Source organism: Rhodnius prolixus, unplaced genomic scaffold (assembly GCF_049639745.1).
Source record: "Rhodnius prolixus isolate KJV_2025 unplaced genomic scaffold, Rpr scaffold_6, whole genome shotgun sequence".
NCBI classification, from domain to species: domain Eukaryota; kingdom Metazoa; phylum Arthropoda; class Insecta; order Hemiptera; family Reduviidae; genus Rhodnius; species Rhodnius prolixus.
The window spans coordinates 31,370,177-31,382,528 of NW_027411634.1; the positions used below are offsets into that span (position 1 = coordinate 31,370,177).

Sequence of the window (12,352 nt, forward strand, 5' to 3'; positions counted from 1 at the left end):
TTCCTAAAAGGCTTGTTGTTCCATATCCCTGAGGTATAGAATATGAAGCCTCCCTTGTTTGCAAAGTCCAGGGTTATACCATCAGTCGTTCAAGTATTGTAATCTCCCCTGGTCTCAGAGTTACTAAGCTCTCATATCGCAGTTTGGAAATTGCAACACCATTAAAAACTATTTAAACAATATAAGAGGGTTGTTTATAAGAGGCAAAATAGAAAATTCTAGCCACAGAATAAGTATAATAATAATCACTTTTCAAATTTAATAACTAATTATAGATCTGTATTAAAAATATGGGAAATAAATATATATATTTATATTTTTAATATACTTCCATTAGCTGAATTCATTATTTATTAGTTTTCTATATTCCCATGCTGCCGTCACATATCTGATTAAGTGAGACCATTCTGGACCATTCAGTAAATTAAGAAAGAAATCATATGACAGAAATCTGTCCCCAAATACTGACAGTCTATATGGGGCCAAAATAGGGCATTGTGCGACGAAGTGGAACGTATCTTCCTTTACGTAAGAGGCCGTTTCCTTATTTCTGACATAGTATGCTCAAGGGTAAATCTACGAGGGTCGTTTGAAAAGTCCGTGCAAAAATAAAAACTACTTAATTTTTTGGGGTAAACCTTTTTTATTTTTCAACATAGTCTCCTTTTAGGCTTATACACTTCGTCCAACGCTGCTCTAGTTTGTTGATCCCTTCCGAATAATAGGATTTGTCCAAGTCTGAAAAATAGCCATTCGTTTCTGCAATCACCTCCTCGTTTGAATAAAATCTTTTTCCCGCCAGCCATTTCTTCATATTGGGCAACAAATAGTAGTCCGAGGGAGCCAAGTCTGGAGAATAGGGGGGATGTGAAACGAGTTGGAACCCTATTTCCATTAATTTTGCGACCACAACTGCTGAGGTGTGAGCTGGTGCGTTGTCGTGATGGAAAAGGACTTTTTTGTGGGCCAATCGTGGGCGTTTTTTTTGCAGCTCGGTTTTCAAACGGTCCAATAACGATGAATAATATGCACCTGTAATAGTTTTACCCTTTTCCAGATAGTCGATGAGGATTATTCCTTGCGAATCCCAAAAGACAGTCGCCATAATCTTTCCGGCCGAAGGAACGGTCTTCGCCTTTTTTGGCGCAGATTAATCAACATTCACTTTTTGTACTACTCAAAATCTTATTTAATCCTTAGGATTTTTTAAAATTTTCTTTTAAAAATGACTGTTTAAATTATTTAACATTCAATATATTTTCGTGCTTTATTGTTGAAATAGGATATGACCAGAGGAATTTCTCCTTCGCCAAGTCCTGTTTCACTTGTGCATAGTCCAAGAAAACATGAATACAATGACATCTCGCCTTCATTCCAGAAAGTAAGTTCTAATTTATTTGTGTCTGATAATTATTTCAAGAATTCTATTTTTCAATGCAAATAAGTCGTAATTTAATCTTGATCATTTTATTGCTATTTAATGAGATTTTAACTTGAATGAGTCACAGTGTAATGTACGAAAGTCTAATTTTCTTTTTTATAATTACTTTATTTTTGTTCAAATATTCCAAATGTGAAAATGAAACGGTTATTTAATAGCTCACAATGATTCTATTCCAAATCTAACGATCGATTCTAATGCAGTTGGGAAAAGGTTTCTTATAATTTAAAGGATTGTGTTCCACACCAGCGCACGAAAAGTGTGATTTTACCGTCATCTATTACACTAATATCTTCAAAATATCTTATTTCCAATATTTAGATTTATTTTTATTATTATAGTTTTTTTTCCTTCTCAACACAGATCTCAACAGATGTTTTCCAATAATTTTAAACTGAAAAATTGAAAAGGTGTCTGTACGATTTTATTCGAAATAGATTCTTCGGCGAAAATCTACTTTCTATCTATAAAAAAAAAAAGATTGAGTGGTTCATTCTAAATAAGTGAGCTAATGTAGATATTTTAGATAAGCTATTTATGAGAAGAATTGTTGCAATTGCCTGAACGAAATAACCATAAATTAGAAAGATTATTTCTGGTTAAACGTCTAGCTACCTAATTACATTTGAATTGTTAATGTTACAGATTGGCGGAGGTCAGTATCGAAGTTTACCAAGGGAACATCAGACCAGTGGCGAACTATCCTCAGCTAGGAGAGCAGTTGTGTTCGGTAGGCCAACTGAACACCCACGGTGCTCTTCTGTGCCTAATTTAGGTGAAACACAGTCACACCACAAAGTCGTGCACCGTGCAGTTTGTGTTGTCTCGTTTTTTTTCTTTTTTTCTGTGTGTGTCTCACCTAGCCACCTCACAAAAATGTTTTCTTTTTTTTTTTAATAATGAATAATTCTCTGCTTTCTCGCATGTTCTACTTTTAAAAATGTTTGCTTGGAAGAAAAATTACAAAAATTGCTTTTAAAAAAATATTCAGAATGCAGTAGAATCAGATTAGTTGATGAAGATTGACATATTAATAAGTTTTAGAAGTAAAGCATAAATTTCAAATTATATTGGATGTAATTTTTATAGTCTTCGATATCTTTGAGGCCATAATTCATTTCCAAAGTTAGGTATCAAAATTGAAGAACCTTGGGTAATACATATCTTCGATTATATTAATTGTTACACTTGACATAGAAGCGTCACAAAAGCTCCAGCACCCGGTCTTAAGAACTCAAAATATCCTCTACTAAAAAACTAGCAATCTAAAAGGATTTCCGTTTCTTCTAAGTTAATCAGCTTGTCCAGCATTCACAGTTACATAACCCAACAACGTTGCTATGACGAAGCGGGTTATTGCTGTCAACAATGAGAAAACGAGATATTGGGATTTTATACCCAAGGAAGAACATATGATTTTATTATAACAGTAAATGGAATTACGAAGAATATTCTTATATAGGATTTGTGGAACGGGCTGTTCTTTACTCTTGTGTACGAATTCTGGCCTTGACTTCAACGGGCTTAAACACTTTCCCATCTTTTTTATTAGGAGTGTTTTGATGGAAATTTTGATGTATTTATGTTGAAGGCATCCTTAAACTTTAAACATTTCTAACGTCTCCACAAAGCCATGAAAAAAGGAAATTCAAAAGAAACGGCAAAAAAAAAAAAATTATTAAGAGATCTTCAATAAACCAAATTAATCATAAGTACGCATTTTGTAATTTTTTTTTTTAAGCACATTCATTTTGAAATTGTTAGCTTTAGGTCTAGAAATAATGTATATATTATTACTAAATGACACAATCAAGATGGTCATTGCTCAACTGAGTATAACCTACCGAGATTTTAACATATGTATATAATATCATTTAACATATCAAGCATATCGTCATTTCAGACTTCACTACTGAAGATTGGCACACCATGTGAAGGTTTAGCGCTTACGTGAAAACTATTTTTCAATACCTCTAAACAAATGAATAAAATTCGTGATGTACAAAGGGAAATCGTAAACAAGAATTAAAGTACAAGACTCATATTCAAAAAATATTTAGGCTGCTTATCTTACATTTGTCACCAATCATTAACATTGAATGAACATAACATTGATTGTTTGTAAAAACAGTTTTTTAATTTTACTTTTTGTAACTCTGTACATATTCACGTATTTTAGCTGTCAATATGTATTTTATTTTTTATTTTCTTATTAATTTCGTTTTATTTTCAATTGCACTCTTAGTAAGTTTCTGCCTTCTTTTGAATGTAGGTATTGTCTTGAAAACTTAATGAGATAAAGTACACATAGGTTGCACGATGTTAACCCTGAGTTTGCCTTTTCTATTTAAATAGCAAAACTTCAAAATTGAATTTTATCAAATTTAAATGCATTAAAACAATTGTTAAAGCGCAATAATGAAATTTTAATTACATTTTTTAGCCGAAACGGAAATAATAGTTGTAAATGAGAAGGAAAGAGAAGACGATTCTTACCATAAAGAGCCCAGCCCTTCGTTACAAGGAACTGCGCCTAAGGGTATTAGAAAAATTTTGGGGAGGTTTGTACTGTTTTTTTATGGTTATGTAGTTTTAAAGATCAGATTTGTGTACTTAATAGCTAATTCCTTACATAACTTTTTCTTAATTTTTGCACAATTATTAACTAACAATGATAATTTGCAGGATTAAGCGTAGTGGTTCAGGGAACCTGGATGACATTCCTACTGAAGAACCATTTACAAGGGGTGGAGTTAGATCAACTGCTGGGCCACGATTATGTGGTGACCCACAAGTCAGTTTTAGGTAAGACTTTGTTTTAAAATTAAGTTAATTAAATAGGTTTTGTCTAACAAAATTAACTTTTTGTCTGTAACTAGTTGATTGTGAATTTTTAATAAGTTTTTGGAATAGCTTCACTTGCAGATCCATTGTTTACCTAAAGCATGCGCAAATGTAATTTGATTTTTACTTTATGATAAGACAATTGGCAATATGCAGTTGCTCGTGTCGATTTAATCTTCTCGAGAATTTCTGTTAAAATTCGCTTATTTTCCAATGATGGCAACTACAAATTCGTAATATTGGTAACTTTAAATACTTGACGCAGCTATCATATATCATATATTTGGAGTTTTTCTTTGCCTTAATTTTTGCGATGGCGCAGAGTTTTAAAATATAAAATGGTTGGTCCACGTCCTGAGAAAGATAGTATCTACTTCTGTTTTCATTGACTATTTGTAATTTTTGTTTTTGTATTTACGATTTGCATTCAAACAAAAAATATCTTCTTTTTTTAAAAAATTAAATTAGTGAGTTTTTTCAATCTTAATCCAACGTTAAAGGTAACAGGCAGTTTTGGATTTCGCATCTATTAAATGTTTAGACAATGTTTAATTTATTTACACGCACAGAAGTGATAAACCTTTTGCTGAATGGACAACTGATAATATATGTGATTGGCTGAAAGAAATGGGTTTGGATGGAAGTCTTACAGAAGCCAAAAGATGGGTTAAATCAGGTCAAACATTGTTATCAGCTACACCACACGAAATAGACAAGGAGCTAAATATTAAGGTTTTAATCATATATTGTTTATTTATAAATTTAATAATTATTTATTTTTTTTTAAAAAAAGTACAATTTTTAGAATGCCTTGCTTCGTAAAAAATTGCACCTTTGTTTGGAAGCTGAACGAGGAAGTTCAGGTAGCGGTGGAGATCCTATGTTAGAATGGGCAGGCAGATTGGAACCTGGTTGGGTTCTACGTTGGTTGGATGACATCGGTCTACCTCAATATAAAGCAGCATTTATGTCCGCTCGATTAGATGGAAGAGTGTTGCACAGATTAACATTAGATGATGTACATGGTCTTCATATTGGATTGGCTTTACATCTTGCCAGTATTAGAGCTGGAATACAGGTAATTTTTAATGAGTGCCGAATAACAATTATGCAAAGTAAAATTTTATCAAAACCTATTTTATTATAAATATGTGTCTATACTTTGTTCTACCAAGTTATAATTCATACTGTTTAAATTATTGATTGTATTAAATTTGATGTTTTAGGTTTTAAGAAAAGAAAAATTTGATCCACATTGTCTAGTGAGAAGATCTGATCCTGAAAATGAAGCCGATGAAAGAGTTGAATTATGGACCAATCATAGAGTTATGGAATGGCTACGAGTAGTTGATTTAGCTGAATATGCTCCTAATCTTCGGGGTTCTGGTTCGTTAATGAATAATTTCTTGTTATTAAAAACTTTAAGATGGACAGAAATTAGTAAAATTGCCTTTCTAAAGTTGGCGAACATCTGTGGCTCCGCCTTACTTGCTTGTCATTAACAAAACAGTATTTTTTATCATTCTATGGCAGGTTGTGAAATTCTCCTTGGCCATTCACACAGATGTTAGAGGTGGTTTTACTTTTCAATGAAATATCTGTCACGTTGGTAGACATCTGGCAAAAACGTACGTCAATCCAAGTGCTGGCCTTTTTTTCAAAGAGCTTCTTAACTAATCACAGCCCGGTGATGGACAGTACTGTAACAAAGACAATGCCCTGAGAAAAAGCTACGAGCGCCAATGATCACGAAGTTGACGCATCTTAAATGAATGTCCTTTAGCTGGGTTCATCTTGGTGTTACACATTTCGTTATACTGTTCGTTTTGGAAAAAACTTTCCGCGAAACTCGTTCTAATTACAATTTTTCGAGAAATTCATTTTCTGTAATAGTAAATCTAATTGGTCTTTGGACAATGCTGGAAGGGAGTGTACATTTCCAAGTAATCAATGTTTAATCTTCTCATTTTGTCCAATCATAGACTTTCCTAACTTAACTGGAGGTCTGTTGTATGACTCTCCGAAACACCATTTACATTTTTCTGCTGATATTTTTTCTATTTTTAATGAATCTGACACATTATACCAATATTATTATAGAATAATTTCTTAAAATTACAGGTGTCCATGGAGGTCTCATGGTGCATGAAGAAAGATTTACCGATACACTGCTGGCCAGTCTATTATCGATACCTAGTGAGAAGACATTACTTAGAAGGCATCTATCTACTCATTTCAAGGAATTGTTGGGTTCAGAAATTATACAGAAAAAAAGGGAGACCGAAGCTACGTTGGGTTATGTACCGCTCACGACAAATCTCAAAATTAAGGTACTAATGTACACGTAGTTTCTATTATTATTTAATTAAAACAATTAAAACTTAATTTTAAAAGAAAATTTTTGGTTTTAAAGATTCCGAAGAAATCCCAGTTTACTTTAAAACGAAAGAAGAGTAAATACGATTTAGAAGACGGAGAGCTGGTTTGTCCGCTTAACGAGAGTAATAAGTCTAATCTGAGCGCAGGTGATTGCTCACCTGATCTTTCTGTAAGTCACTAACACAACTAACAGTATTAACTTTATACTGTATGTATTTATTCAGTATTTTTTTGTTTGAGATTTCATTTGGGAAAATGATGGTGTTGGTATCAATCAACCTTATATCCATTTGTGTTATATTAAAATTTATTAATAATACAAAATGTTGGGGAAGGTCAATAACGGCAGAGGTAAAAAGGTGTTTGTGCTCCTAAGACTGCATGCTTTTTCCTTCCCTTCATTTTTAAAATTGGAGAAATTAGTGCCAAGAAGAAATCTGTTTGTTCTTCTGCTACATACTTTGAGTAATTGTTCCAAAAGAGAAAAAAAAATTGTTAATTTTACCCCTCTAAGAGGATGTATTAATAAATGGTACAGATTTTTGATGTAGAGTATTCGCCGGAAAAACACTCTTGAGATCCAGGCGCCACGGTAGCCGAGCGGTTAGAGGCGAGACCTGCAAAGCTAATATGAATTGTGGTACTGGGTTCGATTCCCGGTCTTAGGCCTTGGAGTTTATTTAATAGTTAATAAAAGAAATTTACAGTAAAGTATGTTAGCTAGTAGCCTCCGTCCATGACACCTAATTGGTAGTTGGACGTTAAGCCCCGCCTGAAAAAATAGGCGATTACTTTACTTTACTCTTGAGATCCGATGTAAACCAAATTTGTTTTTTCAAATTAGTTTGTGTGACTGATTTCCTATCTGTGACTTTGCTGTACTTTAAAATGGGAAAATGCCGATGATTCAACATTAATTTTCAACGGATACAATCCAGGGGACCTTTAGCAAGGTTTCAATCAAAATCTATTAACGGGATGTGCCAGTTCTGAATTATTTATTATTGATTGAATATTTGAGGCATTTTTTGCAGGAACACCTTATTTAGGTCACCTCTCGGAGAAAAGAGTAGTTATGCTTCTCTCTAAAGCGCCATTTTACTGTCATCTGTGGCAATATTAATTATATACTATTATAAGAATTAAATAGGTTTCTAAAATTCAAGTTTTTTGAAGAAAAGCGCTTCGCAGGTCAAAAACATACAAATGAACAGGTCGGGCAAAAGAATATCCAATCTATTCCTAACAATAATGACTATTCAGGAATCAATGAAGGAATCATTTATTCCTTCAACAACTACTCATCACTGTTCACAATGTCGAAAGAAAAACAATATACAAGAAAGTCAAAAGATTCCTTCCAAAAAAACAGATCAACTTATATGATTATAAGATTATCTGTAACGATTACTCTGTCCTGTACAGACCACAGCATCTAGAGAAAAGAACACCCGACAGAACGATAACAAAAATGCTTTCCACGCATTTATCATCGCTTAACAACAACTCTTAAAGAAAAAAATAAAAATAAACAAGAAATACAGTTGTATGCAATCAAAGATCCTTCCTGAATAAACTACAGAACAGACGACACACATAACTTTAACCAATTAAATACTACACAATCAAAACTCATTCTTGAATGAGTTATGTTTGCTGCAGAAAATAGCAAAACCGAATCTTTAAACAATTTCAATTCCATTATTTCCATCAATCTGGTGAATAACCGTTTTAATTTTTAAATAACTTGCTTTTCGATTAACATATTTATTATGTGTTTTTTGTTTTTGTTTGTATACTTGTTGAAATAATTATAAGTACTAAAAAATAGAAATCTTAATAAAGATCCCAAATAATGTTTATTTTCTGTTTAATTTTTTCAGAAATCCCCAAATCACGTGGCTGCCTCTCCTGATAAATCTTCATTATCGTCACAGGTTTGATAATACAAATTAGTGTACAAAATTTATTGTACTTTAGTTTTTTTCGTGCGCAATTTTTAAACCTATAGAGTAGATTTTAAAGTACATTTAGTATTTTATTAGAAAACGAATGAACTTAGTCGATGATTTTGAAAAGCAATAGAAGAATTAGTTTACTTTCTTTTAACAAATGATCAGAACGAAATAAAAAAACGAAGTAAAAGTAAATTATTAAATTAAGGATTCAAAATTGGAGAGGAATCAGTCAAATAAAAACAACAACTCCTCTTTTTGCCAACGTTTCGACAAATATATTGTCTTCTTCAGGGCGTGGCTATGCGGGTTGGTTGAGTTACAGAAAAATGAATCTAACTATTTATTAATTCCTTTCCTTCAATCAAAGTAATAACTTTTTTATAATATACTTCTGCAATGTCTAGGCGGTTTGAAATTGTTAAATGCTATTCACAGCTTTTATATTAACTAAGTTACTAAGTTATTCATTTTGCAGAGGAAAAATTGGCTCATGAGATTTCTAAGAAATTTTACTCCTCATTTAATTGGCCCAACGGTCGCATTTCGTCATGAAGGTTTGATAAAAAAAAACCGATCGGTTTTTCAGCGGTCCTTTGACCACAATTCTTCACAGTCAGTGCCCAACTTTAACCTTCTTTTTGGCCATCAATCGTGTCATGTATTTCTTCTTTCTTCATATATCCAGTCTAAAATGTTTCTGGTGATAACTTTGTTTCTCCGATTCTTTGCAAGACCATATTGTTACAATCTTTTATCTGGAATGTCAACCAGTACTTTCCGTTATTTTCATAATTAGCACTTTTTCGTTAACTTTTTTAACCTTATTTCAACAGGACTTCATAGTGGTTTTATTTTATTTGTTATTATTAATTAATTCATTTTTTTTTTAATCTGAGTCCCGAATTTCTCCATTACAACGCGCTGCTTTAACCCGCTGAAATTCCTTGACACCTCTTTAACCCGCCACTCATAGTCTTCACTTATGTACAGCCACTTGTTCAGTTCAATTAAGAAAGCTTTAGGAGAAAGAATATTCGGTGGTAATGCTGATTCCTAGTTCATTACAATGGTAGTAGAGGAGCAACCCGTCTTCTCTTTTGTCAAAAAAACTTATATGGTAGCAAATCTTTTCTTTGTAGAAGAGTACTATTTAGAAAAATTAAGTCATTTATTTCTTAATTTCACAAAAGACGTTTTAAAACTTATAAAAGTACAGAACATTTTTAATTTTTATAATTTCATTTCAGAGTTCTTCAGGAAAGAAGAAGAATGATCAACAAATAAGCGATGTTTAATCAGTAACTAGGTTGATAATGATTTGGCTTTATTGGCTACATCTACCCTTAATAGCTCATAATTGTAAATATTTGATATTTTCTTCCTTTCCACTTTTACTTCCTTATACTTTTAGGCTGTAAAATTGCTACTTTGATTTGGATTAGATTTAATAAATTATATGTAATCGATAAAGCCAATTTGCTTTTTGTTTTTTATCCACCATAAAATTTATTAGTAAACATTAAAAAAATATGTTTAATCGTCTTCCTTCGTGTACCTAATTTTTATAAATACACTAAAAACCTATTTAACTTCTTTTTATTTGCTAAAAATAAAAACATTGTTAATATTACATTATAACATTATTTGTTGTGAGACAAATTATATTTTAAATTTTTAAATAAACAAACCTGGGACCAAAGATAAATTAAACCGAAAAGATCATAAATGAGATTAAATTTTGGAAATGTCATAAGAAACGATTGTTAAATAATATATAGGTCCTCAAGTTATCTAATGATTTTTTTTTGGTCCAAATAAATTATGTACAGTTTTTACAATTTATTCATTCTATTTTTAATTTTGTCTGGCTTATTGCATTTTTAGAATTTTAAAGAGTATTAGGTAATTTAGAAAATGTATATAAAATGCTTCTGTTGATTTTTGTTTTTTCCTTTACATAATTGATCAGTATTGTAGGTAATATTAAAAATTCATTGCAATAACTATATTTTGCAAATTCAGAATTACACAAAAAAACAAAGAAAATGAAATCAAACGCTTCTTTATAGTAAATTAGTGAGTAGAGTAGTTATTCTTATAATTTGTTTTACAATTATTATTACTACCAAATAAATTGATAACGAATTTTAATAAATATGAATATGATTGACTTGTACAGTGGATAATAAATTGTGAATTCACTGCGTTGTAAGGAATAAATTTGGAAAGAGATATACGCTGCCTATTGTAGTATAATTTGGTAATTTAAAAAGTCAAAAAAAATAATAAGAAGAAGAAATTGCAGGAAATAATTTTTACTTAAAATAAATTCCTGTTCAAAAATAAGCGCACCATTTTGTTTTAAAATAAGAAGGGAGTTAGGAAGAATTAATCTTTCGTTATTCAGAACTCAATCCAAAGTTCAACTAAGTGGTTTACAAGAAAAAAAATTCTGGAATGAATATCAATTTCTTGGTAGAAACGTGTAAATTTCCCATCAAGCTTCTTTAAAAGAAGATTGTTGTGAATTTTTTTGTTTTTTAACTTTCACTTTTTCTTATAAATTAACGGAGTTATGAGAAAAAGGTCTATAAAATTGTAAACTACAGATTCTATTAAAATCTGTAACAATTTAGTTTCAAAGTAAATATTACTTTTCTTACCCGACTGCAGATCTTAAGCAAGAACCACAAATATTTTAACAAAAATACACTGGATAGGAATAGACTAACCTACTTTCTGACTGGATGGATAACAGAACTTAACTTTAGTCAACTTTTTCATGCAATGTGACCAACCACTTGATCATACTCGAGATTGTCGAGGTCTGCAAAACGTTTAGCTCTGGCTAACTTCGGACGTATTTTGTATTTTATTCGAAGCACATTCCGCCTTCGTATATTCATCGTGAGCACTGCACAACGTGACACGACATAAGCTGCATTTGTATGCTGAATAATATACTTGTTATAAAATGATTTATTTCTTTGAAAGATAATTTAGATAGCCTTTGCTTAGAGCATAGTGGCAAAATCCAATCTCAAAAATATTCTTCTTTTTTTTCTTTTCTTTTTGTTTAAGTAAGAAGAATTTGTGTCTGAAAAGTAAAGTGGTGAGCTAGTATTGAGCAGAAGTTTATATTTATTTCGAATTAGGAAAAGAGAAAAATGAGTTTGTGCCAATTTTTAAATAGTCTTTATTTCTTGTTAAACTTTCATTACATTTTTTGTGCAGCTTGTTTTCTTCTTTTAATAAATATAAGTATATTTGGATGACAATAAATCTGCCTGATTTTTATTAATTGGACAAGAAAAAGAAACATGTTCATAATATATATTTAAAAAAGTATATCATATTTATACTTTGGAAATTATTAAAAATAAAGATAGTAGGAAAAATTGTTATTTATATAAGTATTTATAATATATTATACTTTTTTTTTATTGCGCATTTTACGAAAATCACTTACACAATTAAATGCGCACAAAATATATTACTTTTTTTTCTTAAACAAAAAACTTAAATACAAATTAACATAATTTTTTATCATTTACATAGATTCTTCGATTTTTTTTGCAGTCACTGCAAATTAAAAGAAACCAAATCCAATCTCTGGTAACAATATTTTTACTTATCAATTATTGGAGAAACATAAATCTTTATTAAACTGTTTGAAATAACTATCAGTAAAAAATAAAATTATTTATAAAAAGAAAATAACACATTAAAT

At 30.9% G+C, this 12,352-nt stretch overlaps 1 protein-coding gene across 9 annotated transcripts in view; it reads left to right on the forward strand.

Annotated features, from left to right (window-relative positions):
• The window catches only part of Liprin-beta (liprin-beta 1), a 183,757-nt gene extending 173,397 nt beyond the window's left edge, over nt 1-10,360 (forward strand). For 7 of the 9 annotated variants that reach the window (XM_074140289.1, XM_074140287.1, XM_074140288.1 and 4 more), the window contains 11 exons: nt 1,283-1,381; nt 2,087-2,216; nt 3,885-4,002; nt 4,127-4,246; nt 4,855-5,017; nt 5,091-5,363; nt 5,512-5,671; nt 6,407-6,615; nt 6,699-6,833; nt 8,548-8,601; nt 9,870-10,360. In XM_074140289.1, the coding sequence (XP_073996390.1) occupies nt 1,283-1,381; nt 2,087-2,216; nt 3,885-4,002; nt 4,127-4,246; nt 4,855-5,017; nt 5,091-5,363; nt 5,512-5,671; nt 6,407-6,615; nt 6,699-6,833; nt 8,548-8,601; nt 9,870-9,917 (1,509 nt within the window). In that variant the 3' untranslated portion in view covers nt 9,918-10,360. The remainder of the gene's footprint in view (nt 1-1,282; nt 1,382-2,086; nt 2,217-3,884; nt 4,003-4,126; nt 4,247-4,854; nt 5,018-5,090; nt 5,364-5,511; nt 5,672-6,406; nt 6,616-6,698; nt 6,834-8,547; nt 8,602-9,869) is intronic. The other 2 variants (XM_074140286.1, XM_074140285.1) reach the window with 2 other exon arrangements.
• Nucleotides 10,361-12,352: the final 1,992 nt, after the last annotated feature.